The following is a 19251-nucleotide window of genomic DNA, read 5'->3' as shown; positions in this document are numbered from 1 at the left end:
CAGGTGTTTCTGCAGCTTTTATTCACACACACACACACACACATGTTACACTTCTGTACAGCACGGTGACATCACTTCCTCTTCATCACTTCAGGTATGCCCTGTATGTCTTCTTCATTTTGGCCACCTCAGCCTCATCAGGTGTGACCTCTCCGTACCAGGTGTACCAGCTGTCTCCTGAGCTCAGAGAAGGGGGTGGGGGGGTGGAGCCCACTGCATCATGGGAGTTGGAGTAATCCTCTCTTGAAAACTCCACGTAGGGGATCTGGAAGGGGAGTAAACCTGAGAGACGAGAGGGAGTAACTTTAAAAAACACTGCTCAAAAAAATTAAGGGAACACTTAAATCAAACATCAGATCTTGATGAACAGATAATTCAAGTTGAAAATCTTTACTCATGTACATTGTATAATTTGTTGAGAACAAAATGATGTAACAACGGTCAGTGGAAACCAAAATCATCAGCCCATCGAGGGTTGGATTCAAAATCACACCCAAAATCAGAGTAAAACATTGAAATCACAGGCTGATCCAACTTGCGTGAATGTCGTCATGGCAACTCATGATGTGACTCAGTAGTGTGTATGGCCCCCACGTGCCCGTATGCACTCCCAACAACGTCTGGGCATGCTCCTGATGAGTCGGGGGATGGTGTCCTGGGGGATCTCCTCCCAGACCTGGATCAGGGCATCAGTGAGCTCCTGGACAGTCTGTGGCGGTACTTGGAGGCGTCTGATGCACCGATACATAATGTCCCATAGGTGCTCAGTTGGATTTAGGTCGGGGGAACGAGAGGGCCAGTCAATGGCATCAATGCCTTCGTCATCCAGGAACTGCCTACACACTCTGACCACATGAGGCCGGGCAGTGTGCTGCACCAGGAGGAACCCAGGGCCCACTGCACCACCATGAGGTCTAACAAGTGCTTGGAGGATGTCATCTCGGTACCTAGCAGCAGTCAGGGTACCACTGGCTATGACATGGAGGTCTGTGCGGCCCTCCAAGGAAATGCCTCCTCAGACCATCACTGACCCACCACCAAACCGGTCATGCTGGATGATGTTACAGGCAGCATAACGTTCACCACGGCAACTCCAGACTCTTTCACGTCTGTCACATGTGCTCAGTGTGAACCTGCTCTCATCTGTGAAGAGAACGGGGCGCCAATGGCGGACCTGCCAATTCTGGTGTTGTCTGGCGAATGCTAATGGAGCTGCATGGTGCTGGGCTGTGAGCACAGGTCCCATTAGAGGACGTCGGCCCTCATGCCGCCATCATGGAGTCGGTTTCTGACAGTTTGGTCAGAAACATGCCAGCCAGGCCTGCTGGAGGTCATTCTGTAGGGCTCTGCAGTGCTCCTCCTGTTCCTCCGGGCACAAAGTAGCAAATATCGGTCCTGCTGCTGGGTTGATGCCCTGCTACGGTCCTGTCCAGCTCTCCTCGTGTAACAACCGGTCTCCTGGTACCTCCTCCACGCTCTTGAGACTGTGCTGGGAGACACAGAAACCTTCTTGCGACCAAACGTATGGATGTGCCATCCTGGAGGAGCTGGACTACCTGTGCAACCTGATTGGGCTGCAGGTACCGCCTCATGCGACCAGTAGTGACAAGGACACGAGCAGAACACAAAACTAAAGAAGACTCAGTCAGTCAGTATCAGGAGAGAGCAGCTGTCTGTGGCCACCACATGTTAAACCATTCCCTTTGTGGGGGTTGTCCTGCTGTTGCCTCTCCATTGCACCTGGTGTCTCTTTAATTTGCACCACAGCAGGTGAAATTGATTCACAATCACTCGTGCTTCCTAAATGGACAGATTGATATCCCTGAAGTTTAACTGACTTGGTGTTATACTGTGACGATTAAGTGTTCCCTTCATTTTTTGGAGCAGTGTATCTAACAGAGTACCTGCGGGGTCTTCTAAAGGTCGGACGTTCGGTTTTGAAGAACACCTTGATCATCCTCAGGATGAGGCCTCAACAGTCTCACATTTATTTCATAAAGGTCTTAATTTTCTTCTGGTCCTGTGTAGGATTTAATAAACACCATAACATCATGAATAAAGTTAAATGTGTAAAGTGTGCGTGTTAAACACAACTCTGTTTGATGTGACCGACTCCACAGGTACTGTTAACTTAAGCATTACGCTGTCTTGTCAGTGTGGAGCTCTGGAGCCAATCAGCTGTCAGGAGACAAAACTATCGTTTTGTGAGCTAACGTTAGCTCCTCGCATGAGAATAGGAACCTGGTTGCTAAGGCCCTGTTCACATTTGGTATTACGCATCTGTCCTGGGTGATCCGATCACAAGCGATCAGCTCCAAGCCTGCAGTTCCTGCTGCATTAAAGGGGCTATATGTAAGGTTTTTATTGTTTTCAATCAAATATCATTTTTTATTGCCAATGTGTGAAGGGATAGTAGATGAACTGATAAATTGAGAACTTCCTCCATCGGCCCGAACGACCTGTGGGCTGATTTTATGTAAAGCACTCGGGGCGGTTTTTCCGTGAGAGGATGCTGGTTCACCGGCGTAATTTGCCGTTTGGTTACGAAGCACAATGCCGGAGTTATGCAGTGTATTTATGTTAGAGCTAGTTGGCTAACCTTAGCATGCTCGCTTATGTTATGACTACCAAAATACTATCTGAGTGTGCATGTCAGTCATCTAGCATGACACATAACTTCGCCAGCTAGAACAAAGCAAATGTGTATAACTAACGATTGTTTTCGATTTGCCAATATCATTGCATTACCTGCCTAGGCTAAGGTTAGCTAGCCTGCTGTAAGCTGGCAACAAGCTACCGTTAGCTTGTCTGCTGTCAGTGATTTGCTCGTCAGTGAAAAGTAAACCGAGCGGGGAGGGGGTGACCGTGGACTAGAGTGACGACGTGATATAAAACTTAGTTTGATCATGAAGCCTGATGCTCCTCCACAGCTCTGTGTTTATCAGATATATGATACACAGCAGGCAGGCAGACAGACCGGCAGACAGGCAGACAGACAGGCAGGCGGACAGATCTGCTTGATTAATGCACAGATCCACGTTATGAAGCGCCCGTCTCCTCCCCGCGCTGCGTTATTATAACCTATGCTGATCTGCACGTGGGTTACAGCTCCTGCTCGTGTCATTCACGCCATGTGATGTGAACATGTAGTTTATACTTTATGGTAACTGTGCATGAAAAAACGGGACAGATGGCGACTGCTATGAAGCCAGGAGCAGAGCCTGAAACACACACAGATCTGTGTCCTCCTCACTGCGCTGCAGGGTTCAAACTCTGCTTCACTTCATGTGGATCACTTGGTTTTAAACTGTGATAAACTGCTCCTGGATCATCTCTCAGACCCGCGCCGTCTCTCTCCCTCGTCAGGTCGGGATCGTCCTGTATTACAAAATTAAACTCTCTCTCAGTGAATAAACAGACACGATCCGTCTGTGTTTCCGTGCACACTCCGCTCTCGTGCATGAACTACGTTTACACAGCTGGAGAGACATGAGACGTGAATAAAAATACGATTTTTAAGAGACACAGAGGAGAAATGTTAAATCAGACAGGAATGAAAGGAGAGGTCTCCATGTGATAGACTTAGACTTAGACTTAGACTCAACTTTATTGATCCCTTTGGGATGACTCCCTCCTGATGACTCCTGATCGTGGATACGGGGAGAGTGGGCGGTGCTTAATGTGGCCCAGGACATGTGCGTTCACTCTACCAGACGTATGTGGATAAATGTGTCTCAGACCACCTCCGTAGGCCTGAGTGATCGGATCTGATGCCCAATCCTACCTGGGAGCGTTCACACCTGTAGTTCAGGCTGTCCACCTGTGATCCGATCACGGAAACGACATGTTGATACCAGGTCTGAACGGGGTCTTACTGTCTGTGAGCGGTAGTAAGCTAGCGAGCTAACTGGCTTTGTGGAGAAAAAAAAAGTAGTTTATTATTCGTACCAGTTTGTCAGATTAATCAACCTACGCTACGCAGCGAGTTCACCAGGGTCTCTTTTCCTGATCGGGCTTCACTTGACCTGACAAAGGTTATCAACTCGATAAGTCAACCCAGGGTTTCTCTGAGCACGCTCACAAAGAGGGGCGTGGTTTGGAGCTAATGACCAATCTAAACACGGCGAGTCTGCCGTCAGCTGATCGACATGTTTTACACTCAGAGCAAACTGATTTCATAACGAGATGAAGACGTTTGACAGAATGCAGACTGACATCGCTCAGGACGGACGAACACAGACTGTGTTAATGTGCACATATAATAACATCACTGCTCCATCATCAGAGCACCATATACTGATTCTAACACTTGTAGGCTATTACATCAGATTAATACGTTGATGACAGATTTAGACTTATTCTCTCGGCCGTATCAAACGATGGAGCACATATAAAATAAACAGCACTTCAGGATTCAGTGTGTCTATCAGTCTCCGTTGTGCATCAGTGAAGCACGATGAATATATTTCATAAAATCTGACGGTAAACAAGAAGTGTTTCGTCTCTCTCCGTCCTCCTTCTCACCATCAGCTCCTAAATCAAGAGACCTGATCGGTCAGTAGGTGGTGTGTAGTTCAGGTTAATCTCTTATCTCAGACATCACCAGTTACCATGGCGATCTACCCCGGTAAAAAGTGAACCAGCTTCGTAGTACTGAAAACACCTGATCCTGCTTCGTAGTGCACCGCCCAGGATGTAAATGATGCTGATTCCTGCTGCTCTGGTTCTGGTTCTGGTTGAGCTGATGACTAAACTAGCTGAGCAAGTAGATCAGGATAGCTGTGCAGATGAAGCTGGGCTGCTAAAATGTTAGCTTATTATTTCGTAGTTCTGCGGCCAACACTTTGAGCACATGGTCCTTACATTTGTAAACTTGTTTATCGTGTTAAGATCTATTTAAATCTTTAATTCCATCCGAATGTTTCACCGTATTCTCCACACTTTGCCTCGATGTTGGTCTTAAACCCTGTTTAATGACCGAGTGAACACACAGCAGATCACTGCTTTCACTCTTAAAGTCATGTGATCAATGATCAGGTAGAACGGAGCCTTCAGGTGATCTGTCCTGCAGAGGATGTGTTTATAGTGAAGAGGAGGACAGCAGGCTCTTCGTCTCAGCCTGCAAACTGGTGAACTTCTGTTTAAAGTCAAACGTGAAGTTATCAGATGTTTTAGCATCAGCCGAAAAATCCATAACTACATTCTCTACATCTCAAATTAATAACTGATTGTATCAGTATTTTGTGATGCGGACGGAGTAAAGGAAGCAGCGTTTGATCAGGACGAGTCTCTGATGTTTGACTTCAGTCTCTGAACACAAACCACCATCTTTACTGCTGCCAGCAGGGGGCACCACCGAGTCACATGACCTGATGCAGTCTGTGGTTCAGACGGCAGCTTCAGTGTCTGATTCATAACTTTAGATTGTGATTAATATATAAATATAACTGTGAATAAATAAAGTAAATGTTTATTAATAGAGATGTAACGATTCGAGTCCTGATACTAGTCTGTTATCTCCAAACTAAATAAATCCCCCTCCCTGCTTCTACCACTCTCGGGCCACCATCTCAGACATCCACATAAAAGTAGAGGGAGCTCAGGTGGAGCGACACGTTTCTCTACGAATACAAACAGACCTGTGGGCTGCAGTCGTGTTATTCATACAGGACTTCATCGACTGCTTCTAACAGCGTTCAGTATGTATGTTTCATCAATGTGAGGAGCCTGGTGACGGTAACTTTGGAAACGAAGGCTTCCTGTCGACACACATCCTCCCACCGTGTGCTGCATGAGTACCCGCTGTAAGTAAACACTCTGCGACACGTCCGCTCCGTGGACCATGTGGCCACAGCGTTAACCAACACCAGGGCGAGGTGTCGCTGACGGGAATTCACACTGCTCGTGTTTGGGACGTACCGTGATCTCTGGCTGTGATGATCGCCTCGTTCAGCTTCTTCTGCTGCTTCATACACACACCTGCACACACACACACACACACACACACACACACACACACACACACACACACACACACCTGAGCATGAGCAGCCTGCTATAGCACGATCACATGACCTCACTGTGATGTCATAATGTGGACTCACCTGTAATGGTGGGATCACGGACCAGTCCAGTGTGAGGACTGATGAACTGCTGCAACAGCTTCACGTTCTGCAGGAGGACACACACACAAGGGTTAGCTTAGCATAGGTTAGCTTAGCATAGTGAGGCCTCACTCTCTGTCTGTCTCTGTCTGTCTGGCTGACGCTGCGCACACTGAACAAATTGAGCTTGACCGTGTGAGCATGGACAGAGGAGTGGCGCAGCGTGTGATTGACAGCAGCCTGAGAGACTGCTCGGCTCTGATTGGTTGTTGTGTTTCGGGAGCGTTGTATTCTTACAGATGCCAGTAGGAGCAGTAGGAGGAGCCATTAGGAGCAGTAGGAGGAGCCAGAGGAACAGGATTATCTATCTCATGTACGACTGCATGTTTAAAGTGACAGTTTGAGCAAATATGACAGAAAGTTAGTTTTAATGATGTTACCTACTGCAGCTTTAATGTGCTCATTATTTTAGCCTTAAAAAAAGGTACCATCCTACATTACATTTTAAAAAACTGATCCAAACATTTATCTTGGCTTTGACATTTAAAAAACCCGAATAAAAAATAAAACAAAACCTTAATTTATGCAAACATTTAAACATTGCAAGTTTATTCCTGTAGAAGCAAACCTCTTGTATTAGTTTAGTTAGTTTGTAGGAGCTTATATTAGAGCCCGACCGATATTGGATTTTTGGGGCCGATGCCGATTCTGATTTAGGGAGTAAAAAAATTCCGATCGATATATCGGCCGATATATTCACGTGTTCAAAATCCATCTGAAATTAAAATATTAAAATTCCAAATCTGAAAAGTTTTTGTCACATTTGCATGACATACAAAATTCTAATAAAATAGTGTTTCTGCAGCAGCTGAAAAAGCACCAAAATAAAACATCAAATTAAACAGACGTGAGTTTAACACACAAACACACAAAAGGAGGAACAAAATGATGTTCTTGTTTCTCCCACCTGCACACAGTGCTGCTGGAGATACAAGTCACTAAACACAGACCAGCTCATCTGACAGACTGATGCTGTTAATAATAGTAATAAAGGCTTCATGATTTTATATATTAAATATTCCCTGTTAATCAACATCATGATCCAGGAGAAGTGTGAGCTGGTGTCTGTGTCTGCAGAGGATCTGCCCTCCGTCTGTGTTTCTATTCTTATTATTCTGCTCTGTTTGGGGCATTTGGGACGATCTATGGACTGTCTATCGCGGGGCAGAGGTCTGGAGCTCAGCCAACAGTCCGCAGGTCGGGACTCAATCAACACGTAGCATCACAGTGACATGGCTGTCTCTGTGCTCTGCTCTCTGTCTGTCTGTAGCACCGTAACATCGTAACTTTAACATCTTTATGAGACGTGAAAGGGACTTCCTTTGCCACTCTGTGAATGAGAACAGTCCGCGCGCGTGTCTCACTGCTGTAAGGAGCTGCAGGTGTGCTGAGGGCGGAGTAGACAGACGCACACACCTGGCAGCAGCGCGACGATGGCTTATTAAAACAAAACCCTGTATATTCCTGCGGGGTTGTACGGAGGTGTAGACGTGTAAGCTTGTTGTTTAGAGCGTAACTGCTGTGAAACTAGCAGCCAATAAAGCTTGAAGTTCCTGTACCTTCGTTACTATCGAACTTCAAACTAACTGAGAGGCAGACTGTACACACGGGATCTCGTCTGCGCACTCTGGCAGCGACAGGGACGTCATCATTTCCCATCATGCCTGCTGCCTTGTGCTGGCTGAGTAGTTTAAGTTGTTAAGTTTGTTATTTATGTTCTAAAATGCCAAAAAATATTTTGTTACTGTTTTTAATGTGTCTGTTTACAACATATGTTCTGCATATGTTAGTAATTATCATTTTTGTGCAGGTTTATAGTTGTAACCGTGAGTGAGGAGGCCGTTTCATTTCTTTACTTAAGCCGTATTTAATGATAAAGCTTGTGGGCCTGCCTCTCATGCTGACAAAATCATAACCACGCCCTCTGCTTGTCAAGAGGTGCACTGTTAAAATTACACGTGTATATTTATCGGAGGCCTCCAACGCCGATACCGATATATCAGCGAAGTGCGAATATTGGCTGAAAAAATCGGTTGACCAATAAATCGGTCGGGCTCTACTTATATTTATATTGTGTTTTGTCTGTTGAAACTGACTGAAATATTTTGTTCAAGCACCATGTTTCAATAAAAGTAAAAAAAAACAAACAAACATGGTCCTCAATATCCAATCCAAATTTTGAATGTTGCGGCTCCGGAACTACTTCCAGTTCAAGCGAGGAGCGAGGAAATGTCAAATTAGAGACCTGAGAAGCAGCCCCTATCCACCCAACTCCCAAAGACACTGACATTACCCATGATGCACCACATTCAGGTGAAGAGCCTGATTTTAAGTCATAGGGTGTGTCTGAAACCGCATACTATCATACTAATCAGACTAACCGTGCCATCAAATTGAGTATGTCGTGCGTTCCCATCTCATAGTATGCAGTTCTGTGTATGTGAGAAATGCCCGGATGATGAACCGCCCCAAAATGCATTGCGGCTATTCAGCTTCTACTATGGCGGAGATGGACCGGAGATCAGAGCGGACATACGTAAACAATTAAGTCACGTGATACGGAGAAGACGGCTCTGAGTATGATGCCACCGGCATCCTAATAGTCAGGTTAGTAGGCAGTATGCAGTACATACTGTTTGAGTCTGTAGTAGGCAGTATGTTAGTATGCAGTTTCGGACACAGCCTTAGTTTGATGCTAAATTTGTACATGAGCCTGAATGCAGCACAAGATGGAGGTGAAAGAGTCACTGTGTTTATTTAAATGTCAAAGTACAATGAAAAAAGTTAATAAATAATCCTGATGATCATTTTGGTCGTATTTGCAGCCCTAGTGATAAATTTGACGTCATGAATAAAACCACAGAAGGAATTTTCTGTTCTCTTATATACGACTGGTATGTTAAAGTAATTAAACAGACAGCCAAACTCAGCGAGCACCTTGCTCCTTTAATGTCCTTGTGTTTGACAGGTGAAACTGCAAAAGCTTAGAATGACTCTTAGCTAGCATAAAAAAGTTACGACACAGCTAGCAAAAAGTGCTAGTGATAGCCATCAATAGAAATACACATAGCATATGCTAACAAAGGTCCTACACTAGCATGTAATGTCACATAATTGTAAATGAACATCATGACAAACGGTTACTGCTAACTGAAATCTGCACATCACTAAACTAACACTATGACGCACAGATAGTAACCTAAGCCCGAAGTCATATTCATCAAGATATAAAACAACCAAAAGACCGACAGCCATCCCTTTTGCAGACGTGAAAAAGACCAACAGCACAGACGTGAGAAAGACTGACAGCCATCGCTTTCATATACGTGAGAAAGACTGACAGCCATCGCTTTCATATACGTGAGAAAGACCGACAGCCATCGAATTTACAGACGTGAGAAAGACCGACAGCACAGACGTGAGAAAGACCGACAGCCATCGCTTTCATATACGAGAGAAAGACCGACAGCCATTACTTTCATATACGTGAGAAAGACCGACAGCCATCGCTTTCATATACGTGAGAAAGACCGACAGCCATCACTTTCATATACGTGAGAAAGACCGACAGCACAGACGTGAGAAAGACCGACAGCCATCGCTTTCATATATGTGAGAAAGACCGACAGCACAGACGTGAGAAAGACCGACAGCCATCACTTTCATATACGTGAGAAAGACCGACAGCACAGACGTGAGAAAGACCGACAGCCATCGCTTTCATATACGTGAGAAAGACCGACAGCCATCGCTTTCATATACGTGAGAAAGACCGACAGCCATCGCTTTCATATACGTGAGAAAGACTGACAGCCATCGCTTTCATATATTTGAGAAAGACCGACAGCCATCGCTTTCATATACGTGAGAAAGACCGTCAGCCATCGCTTTCATATACGTGAGAAAGACCGACAGCCATCGCTTTCATATACGTGAGAAAGACTGACAGCCATCGCTTTCATATATTTGAGAAAGACCGACAGCCATCGCTTTCATATACGTGAGAAAGACCGACAGCCATCGCTTTCATATACGTGAGAAAGACCGACAGCCATCACTTTCATATACGTGAGAAAGACCGACAGCACAGACGTGAGAAAGACTGACAGCCATCGCTTTCATATACGTGAGAAAGACTGACAGCCATCGCTTTCATATATTTGAGAAAGACCGACAGCCATCGCTTTCATATACGTGAGAAAGACCGACAGCCATCACTTTCATATACGTGAGAAAGACCGACAGCACAGACGTGAGAAAGACCGACAGCCATTGCTTTCATATACGTGAGAAAGACCGACAGCACAGACGTGAGAAAGACCGACAGCCATCACTTTCATATACGTGAGAAAGACCGACAGCCATCGCTTTCATATACGTGAGAAAGACCGACAGCACAGACGTGAGAAAGACCGACAGCCATCGCTTTCATATACGTGAGAAAGACCGACAGCCATCGCTTTCATATACGTGAGAAAGACCGACAGCCATCGCTTTCATATACGTGAGAAAGACTGACAGCCATCGCTTTCATATACGTGAGAAAGACCGACAGCCATCGCTTTCATATACGTGAGAAAGACTGACAGCCATCGCTTTCATATACGTGAGAAAGACTGACAGCCATCGCTTTCATATACGTGAGAAAGACCGACAGCCATCGCTTTCATATACGTGAGAAAGACCGACAGCCATCGCTTTCATATATTTGAGAAAGACCGACAGCCATCGCTTTCATATACGTGAGAAAGACCGACAGCCATCACTTTCATATACGTGAGAAAGACCGACAGCACAGACGTGAGAAAGACCGACAGCCATCGCTTTCATATACGTGAGAAAGACCGACAGCCATCACTTTCATATACGTGAGAAAGACCGACAGCCATCACTTTCATATACGTGAGAAAGACCGACAGCCATCGCTTTCATATATTTGAGAAAGACCGACAGCCATCGCTTTCATATACGTGAGAAAGACCGACAGCCATCGCTTTCATATACGTGAGAAAGACCGACAGCCATCGCTTTCATATACGTGAGAAAGACCGACAGCCATCGCTTTCATATACGTGAGAAAGACCGACAGCCATCGCTTTCATATACGTGAGAAAGACCGACAGCCATCGCTTTCATATACGTGAGAAAGACCGACAGCCATCGCTTTCATATACGTGAGAAAGACCGACAGCCATCGCTTTCATATACGTGAGAAAGACCGACAGCCATCGCTTTCATATATTTGAGAAAGACCGACAGCCATCGCTTTCATATACGTGAGAAAGACCGACAGCCATCACTTTCATATACGTGAGAAAGACCGACAGCACAGACGTGAGAAAGACCGACAGCCATCGCTTTCATATACGTGAGAAAGACCGACAGCCATCGCTTTCATATACGTGAGAAAGACCGACAGCCATCGCTTTCATATACGTGAGAAAGACCGACGGCCATCGCTTTCATATACGTGAGAAAGACCGATAGCCATCGCTTTCATATACGTGAGAAAGACCGACAGCCATCGCTTTCATATACGTGAGAAAGACCGACAGCCATCGCTTTCATATACGTGAGAAAGACCGACAGCCATCACTTTCATATACGTGAGAAAGACCGACAGCACAGACGTGAGAAAGACCGACAGCCATTGCTTTCATATACGTGAGAAAGACCGTCAGCCATCGCTTTCATATACGTGAGAAAGACCGACAGCCATCGCTTTCATATACGTGAGAAAGACTGACAGCCATCGCTTTCGCAGACGTGAGAAAGACCGACAGCCATCGCTTTCATATATTTGAGAAAGACCGACAGCCATCGCTTTCATATACGTGAGAAAGACCGTCAGCCATCGCTTTCATATACGTGAGAAAGACCGACAGCCATCGCTTTCATATACGTGAGAAAGACTGACAGCCATCACTTTCATATACGTGAGAAAGACCGACAGCCATCGCTTTCATATACGTGAGAAAGACCGACAGCCATCGCTTTCATATATTTGAGAAAGACCGACAGCCATCGCTTTCATATACGTGAGAAAGACCGACAGCCATCGCTTTCATATACTTGAGAAAGACTGACAGCCATCGCTTTCGCAGACGTGAGAAAGACCGACAGCCATCGCTTTCATATAGGTGAGAAAGACACAGGAGAAGCTTTCATGATGCACATGTCTGAACCTAAGTTTCACTTTAGCAACAGGGTTTCCCTATCTGCAACGCAGGGCTTACTACATCCTGTATGATTTCAAAATAAAAGTCTCTCTTATAACAAGCAATATACATTTACTGTATTTCACTAACTTAAATCAGAGGGCAGAACAAGGAATATGACAACTATATGTTCAAAACCTGATGCATGTGACAGCAGACAGCTAACCCACACATTATTCAGGAGCAAATAGAAACAACAGGTTGAAACTCATCTGCAGTAACGTTTGCAACAATAACGTAGTGAAGTCGTGACCCGTTTCCCCCCCACTCTGAAAGTGTGGGCCAAAAGCTGCAGCTGGGGTCTGACTATCCCTCGCTGCAGGCAGGCTCACCTTCATTATCAGTGCGTCCTGGATTTTGACACCCTCACCTGAAGTTCAATTAATAACTAATTTAACGAAAGCCGCGCATTTTAGAACATAAGGCCATAAAGGATCCTTTAAAATGATGAAGCTGCTGACAACACTGTAAAATGTAAACGTTGGTGTTACCAGGGAAAAAATCTGGGAGAGTGATAAAGAAAGAGATTTCTGAGCGGCCTAACAAACTGTAATGCCTATTTAGATGATCTCATTGAGTTCACCATTACACGGGAGGAACACATGCAGGTCTTAGAAAAAGTGTTCACCCGCCTTGCTGAGGCTACACTGACGCTAAATTTGGCTAAGTGTGAATTTGGCAAAGCAACTGTCACCTATCTTGGCCGACAGGTGGGCCAAGGCGAAGTGCGCCCTGTGGAGGCGAAAATAACCGCTTTTTCCGAGTGTCCGGTTCCCACCACTAGAAAATCACTTCGAAGCTTTCTGGGCATGGCAGGTTATTACCGGGGCTTTTGTTGTAGAGCCTCTGACCAATCTGCTTAGTCCCAAAGTTGATTTTGTCTGGACCCCAGAGTGCCAACATGCTTTTAACAGTGTCATGGCTCTTCTTAGCCACGCCCCCATGCTGGCTGCTCCCGGCCATCTTTCTCGGCCTTTTAAACTCGAGGTCGATGCGAGTGCCGTTGGAGCCGGGGCTGTCCTGCTGCAGGAGGACGCTGGTGGGGTTGATCACCCGGTGTGCTACTTTTCACGTAAGCTCAATACACATCAGATCAAATATTCTACCATAGAGAAGGAGGCTCTCGCTCTGTTACTAGCACTCCAGCATTTCGAGGTGTATGTTGGGTCCAGTGCTGTGCCGGTTGTTGTCTTCACAGATCATAACCCGCTCACATTCCTGTCTCGTATGTATAACCACAACCAGAGGTTGATGTGGTGGGCGCTGATCATGCAGGACTTCAATCTGGTAATCCAACATAAAGAGGGGAGTGACTATGTGTTAGCTGATGCCCTGTCCAGGCTCTGAGTTTTTTTTTCTTTGTGGTATGTTAAAGTTATCAGCAACCGATAGTTGTTGTTTTAAGCGGAGGGGTGTTACGGCTGCTGCCGTTATTGTGTTGTGTCGTGTGCGCTCTTGCTCCCCTCCTCTTTGACTGCCAGGTTGGAGCTTCCTGGTTGGAGCTAATGGCGGCCGGACCAGCCAATCAGAAGCCTCAATCACAGCGGACACCTTAAAAAGGACAGCTAGTCCCCCAGTCGGCGCGCTGGGATTTGATGTGACCAGACCGCCACTCTGTCTGTGCTCGGCTGCTTCGTTCATGTTGTGATACATGCCCAGTCTTTTTCAGCCTTTTGTTAAAGTCTTATGTTTCGATTATTAAGTTCAGGAGTGATTTGTGATTAAGATACTGTACCAAAGTTTTGCCTTTGTTGTAGTAGTTTTGTTTTGTTTTGAGTATCTCCTTGGCTTTTGCTTTTTTTTTAATATAGAGTCCTCCCTGGGGTGTATTTTGGTTTGTTAAAACATCAACATTAACATCTTGGTTTTTATGTTACTCCTTTCCCTACTGAGCCGGGTTGTAACATCGACGTCAAGCATAAAGCGTCATCACACAGCCGACGAGTCCATGTGACCCCGAGCAACAACACAATGTCTCACACTGAGGTGAAGCATCAAGACGAAGGTCATTTTCATCACTGCTCCTGAAGACAGCAGACAGCAGGGTGCTCTGAGCCCTCAGTCCAGCCTGACAGGACTATCTCAGCGCGACAGCTGATCCACAGAAACTGGCCTCTGAGCTTTACAACCACATCATAGACCAGATGCAACACTGAAAAAATATTTGGTCATTTCATCTTCTTTAACCACCTTATTTTGAAACAGAGTGCATGCTGTGTTTTCATAAAAAGGTTCTTTTATTCTGAAAAGCAGACGTGAGAGGTGAGCTCTGCGGCGGATAAAAACTATTAACATTGAACTGCTTGTTGTGACTTTATTTGTATCATCTACAAGGGTGAATACGTTAATAATTCATGTAAAACAGTAAATGTGACAAGGATAAAGTAAGACATTTCACTTTTTTGATTTGGTCAGATGATAAGTACAGGAGAACATTTAGAGGCCAGATGCCTTAAGTTATGTTTCAACAACTTCATTACCCATAATGCCATGGCGAAAATGGAAGGCAATGTTTAGAAGTTAGAATAACTTCGTTTTTTTGTGGCAAGTTGTACTCTTTGTTATCACCACAGACTGTATAAATAATGGACGTAGTCTCAGTGACGTCACCCATTGGTTTCTGAAGAAGCGTTTGGAAGCCCGAATTGCGCCGCCTCTGGGGGTCGCCATATTGGAAATGCCAGAGCCGGCTAATCTAGAGACGGGCAAAGAGGCGGAGCGCAACCGAGCTACAGCCTATGGCTGAGCTCTATGGGCGGGCCGCATGAATCAGCCAGCTACGGCTATGAAGCTAGGCTATATGCTCCTCAGCGTAGCTAGCGGTTATTATCCATAGACTGTATAAATCATGAATGAGCTGGTTTGACTTTCCCAGGAGGAGATTCTGTTGGTGACTGACTGCAGGTGTTTAGTTATCAGACTAAAGAAGTAGCGTACTCGCTGCTCGCTCGCCCGGCGAGAGAGCGGCGAGCCGACACGTAACGGGAAACGTAAAAGAACCGGTCACTTCATCACGACGGTCCGCTGTAATCTCTCCGGGGAAACGCCAACAACTCCTGACTCCTGTTTACTGACCGACGATTAAATAAATAAACACTGCACAGGCTAACGAGCAGCTAAAGGGAGCACACTATGCCTGCTACTTAGTGCTAAAAATATTTCAACACAATAACACTAACATTTAACTCACCGAAAAGCTGGAGCTCAGACTTCTTGCACGGCCAGAAAGTTCCATAAATCCCACAGAGAGATTATTTGTCCAAACTTTGAATGAAGAAATCCCCAAAAGTCTCCAACAACACAAACAGGTGAAGGTAAGCTCAGTGTCTGTGTCTGTGTTGACGTCTAGCAGACAGCCAGCAGGATCCACCTGTCAATCAAGTGATCCGGCCCCTATGATTTAAGGCTTAATATAATTAAAATTCACTCCCCGTACAGTTATCCTAAACAAGAAAATTAGCTATTTATAACAAAACCGTTTTTTGTACCAGGCTGTAAACATGTTTATTTCTGCTGTAAAAATGCAGAAATTTTCCCACCTGCTGTAATGTTATTTCTTTTTTTCTGGAGCCTCAAGTGGCCACTCGAGGAACTGCAGTTTTTTGCACTTCCACATTGGCTTCATTTTTCAACACCGGAGGTTGCCGCTTGGTTATCACGAGTGAACGTGTACGCCACCCGTTTACTTCAATAAAGACAGTGTCTCTTTGTCCACAGTCTCCGCTCGACTGAGCTACGACACTGCTGCTTGTGTCTCTTTTCATCAGGTGAAATGCTTTAATTTCAACATCTTTTGTTCCCCATCTGTGTGTGTGTGTGTGTGTGTGTGTGTGTGTGTGTGTGTGTGTGTGTGTGTGAGCCCATTACAGTGACTATGATGTAAAACTCACCTGATGATGGATAATGACGTTTGGATCCCGACATATTGGACAGGGGTTCCCACAGATCTTCTCTCCTCTCTGCAGGAACACAAACATTTTAAAGTCACATGACGGATTTAAACAGATTAAAACCGTTCAAACTGATTAAATTGATGCTGTCTGTGTTAAACTGGAGCCTACATTATGAAGCGACTTCAACAAACACACAGGGTCCCTTTTACTGATCTGCTTCACTTCACCTGACAAAGGTGATCACACTGAGCGGTCACACAATGCTGGTTATCAACTCAATCAGTCAAGATCAGTCAATCAGAGCGCGCTCACAAAGAGGGGCGTTGTTTGGAACAAATGACCAATCTAAAAACTGGGATGAATTTCCCAGAGGGAGTCATCCCAAAGGGATCAATAAAGTTGAGTCTAAGTCTAAGTCTAAGTCTATCAGGCTTGCTTATGAGGCAGGTTTTTAGTTACGCACCTCGTCCCGGTGCTAGTTGACACTGTGGCCACAGATACGGGCTGGTAACGGAGCAGACGTGCCACGGAGCATTTACTTTAGCAGAGCTGCAGCCCACACGGTGCAAGGTTGTGTGTGCTGACAGGAAGTGGGATACAGCGAGATTTCATTTCCAAAAGTTAATTGTTTGGACATGAAAACACAGCATTTATCTGATATAATGTCCTGATTTTTTTTTTGTGCAGTAAATGTAACTACTACAGAAGTTATCGATAATTATTATTATAATTTGTTGATTTTGTGTTTTGACCATTTGTGAACTCTGTTAAACTCTCTCCTTTGCTTTGTCATCATAGGCTATGACCGATTTGTTTACAAGAGCACACGTTTCTAGCCTCTTATTTTGGTCTCAAAGTGCACCAGATTGTTCCATTTAGCCTTTACATGTACAACATTTTCTTCCGGGGGACCATGCCCCCGGACCCCTCTGGAGGGTTCACCATCCACCCCCATAGTCTCACAAAGTCCTGTGGGAAACACAGCCTATTCTTGGATAATCCTTAGTGAATTAAATACTTGAGTACCGAGTCCTTTTCTGCACGTAGTGTGTCCGCTCCCTCTCCATGTGAATAAACAGCCCCTCCCTCTGTGGTTCGCTCCAGGTTCACTCCCACGTGCAAGGATTACAACATAAAGCGATGTCAAAATGACGTCATAAAGCAGTTCAGCCGCTGGTTTTACGACATCACGATAGAGACGATATAGAAGATATAGAAAAACACATACGATAGACATTTTCATATCGTTTTGACGATATATATCGTCATATTGTGCAGCCCTACTACCTGTCATTAATATATTTCATGAAATCAAACGGTAAAGGGGAAGTGTTTTAGCGCTCTCTCTCTCCCTCTCACCATCTGCTCACAGTGCTCCTGAATCAAGAGACCTGATTGGTCAGTAGGACGTGTTTAGTTCAGGTTGATCTCTTATCTCCAATATCACCTGCTCCGGAGCAGGTCAGGTGTTCAGTATAAGTTATCATGGTGATCTACCCCAGTAAAAAGTAAACCACCTTTGTAGTACTGAAAACTCGGGAGTTAGCCCTGAAGTTACCTCGTTAACACCTGATCCTGATTCGTAGTATACCCCCCTGATGTCAGATGATGATGCTTACGATACAGGTCTTTCGGGTCTTCTGGGGGGGGATTCCTCCTTTGTGGTTCCTCCTGTATCCGGCCCACACTGGACTAGTTCCATACCTGTCTATATACTCTGTCAGGGGGAGAACACAGTGTTACACCTGGTTAAAGGTTAACCATGTTTAGCTATGTTAATACATATAGCTATGTATGTATGAATTTTACTCACCTTCACTGTCCAGGTAATCCCAGGGCCGCTCCTTGTAGAGGGACAGTGCCTCAGCAGCCTGAGCAGCTTCTTCATCCTGCAGCGAGGCTGATCTGTTATAGAAGCGACATGAAGGAAGACCCGGACAGGGTCTGACAGGTAGACTCACAGGTAACCTCTGCAGACAGGAAGATTAGGTCACAATCGTCGCCACCATCCTCATCATCATCGTCAATGCAGTCATCTAATTATCAGAGGTGCAGCTAGTGCTAAATGCTACATGACCACATTTACCTTGTCCTAGACTGTACCTAGATCACCTGTAAACATGAAACACACGACTCCCAGGAAAGCCAGTGGAGCCGCTAGCTTTATATGCAACACTGCTGTGTTTCGACGTTAATGAAAGACCGACGACAGAAGCGCACGTTACAAGCCATAAGATCATTTACGATGTGTACTATTGCAATACAGTAGAACATTTAAATCACATACTATATTGTCGGGTATTTCTTTACCGTTAGGCTAACGTTACTGTTGGCTAACAAGCTCGCTAGCTACTCAAAGGAACCTGTTAGCGTCCAGCGTTTTTTTAAAATTCAACAAATATAAACCCTCAAACAAACTGTTCACACAAAAAACAATCAGATCGGGAGTACATGGATAGCACAAATCAATAAAATACCTGATACTGCCGTAATGACTGTGTAATTGAAGGCGATAGACGGCACAAAACCTTCACAACGCCTTGCATGGAGGCAGCCATATTTTTTCTGTCACGAGGATGTTAGGTCAAAGTTGAAAGGTCGAGCATTTTTTGTATCTGTGAGCGCTGCATTACATTTTATATCAAATTATCCTCTACCATAATGTATAATGTGCGTAAACAGCAGTTAACTGTGCTATATTATATTCATGTTCTGTTTATATTTAGTTGGGATTAATAACTGTAGACAGTCTATGGTTGGGATGGATGATTGTTAATATGATGCGTTGTTGGTGCATGTGACCATCACGGCCTGATGGACAAACTGCCAGTCGCCATTTTTAAGAATTCTTATCAACTACATTTATTTATTAAATACCTACCATAATTGGACTAAGTCAATAAAATACGTTGGAGTTGTTTTGTTTTGATTTATTCATGCCAAAACATCTCACTTTCAAGATGATTTCAGGGAGTT

At 45.0% G+C, this 19251-nt stretch overlaps 1 protein-coding gene across 1 annotated transcript; it reads right to left on the bottom strand.

The window, feature by feature from the left end:
* Positions 1-11: 11 nt before the first annotated feature.
* On the bottom strand, positions 12-18833 carry mrps18b (mitochondrial ribosomal protein S18B). Its single transcript, XM_069682221.1, has 7 exons — positions 18753-18833; positions 18089-18245; positions 17895-17992; positions 16273-16341; positions 6105-6171; positions 5920-5979; positions 12-282 (listed from the first exon to the last, which is right to left on the bottom strand). Exons 1-7 carry the CDS (start codon positions 18831-18833, stop codon positions 86-88), a joined length of 729 nt encoding a protein of 242 aa, XP_069538322.1. The 3' UTR covers positions 12-85.
* Positions 18834-19251: the final 418 nt, after the last annotated feature.

This window comes from Semicossyphus pulcher, unplaced genomic scaffold (assembly GCF_022749685.1).
Source record: "Semicossyphus pulcher isolate SPU_LCO1_2020_fin unplaced genomic scaffold, fSemPul1.0.p SCAF_55, whole genome shotgun sequence".
Classification (NCBI taxonomy): domain Eukaryota; kingdom Metazoa; phylum Chordata; class Actinopteri; order Labriformes; family Labridae; genus Semicossyphus; species Semicossyphus pulcher.
Note: the sequence above shows the minus strand (reverse complement) of the source record. Positions and strands in the feature narration are given on the sequence as shown.

Excerpts from the sequence above, each read along its gene's own strand:
- mrps18b (XM_069682221.1), bottom strand. The coding sequence starts at position 18,833 with ATGGCTGCCTCCATGCAAGGCGTTGTGAAGGTTTTGTGCCGTCTATCG. Across the intron at positions 18,246-18,752 it reads AGTCATTACGGCAGTATCAG|AGGTTACCTGTGAGTCTACC; the intron begins GTATTTTATTGA and ends TCCTGTCTGCAG. Across the intron at positions 17,993-18,088 it reads GGATTACCTGGACAGTGAAG|AGTATATAGACAGGTATGGA; the intron begins GTGAGTAAAATT and ends TCCCCCTGACAG.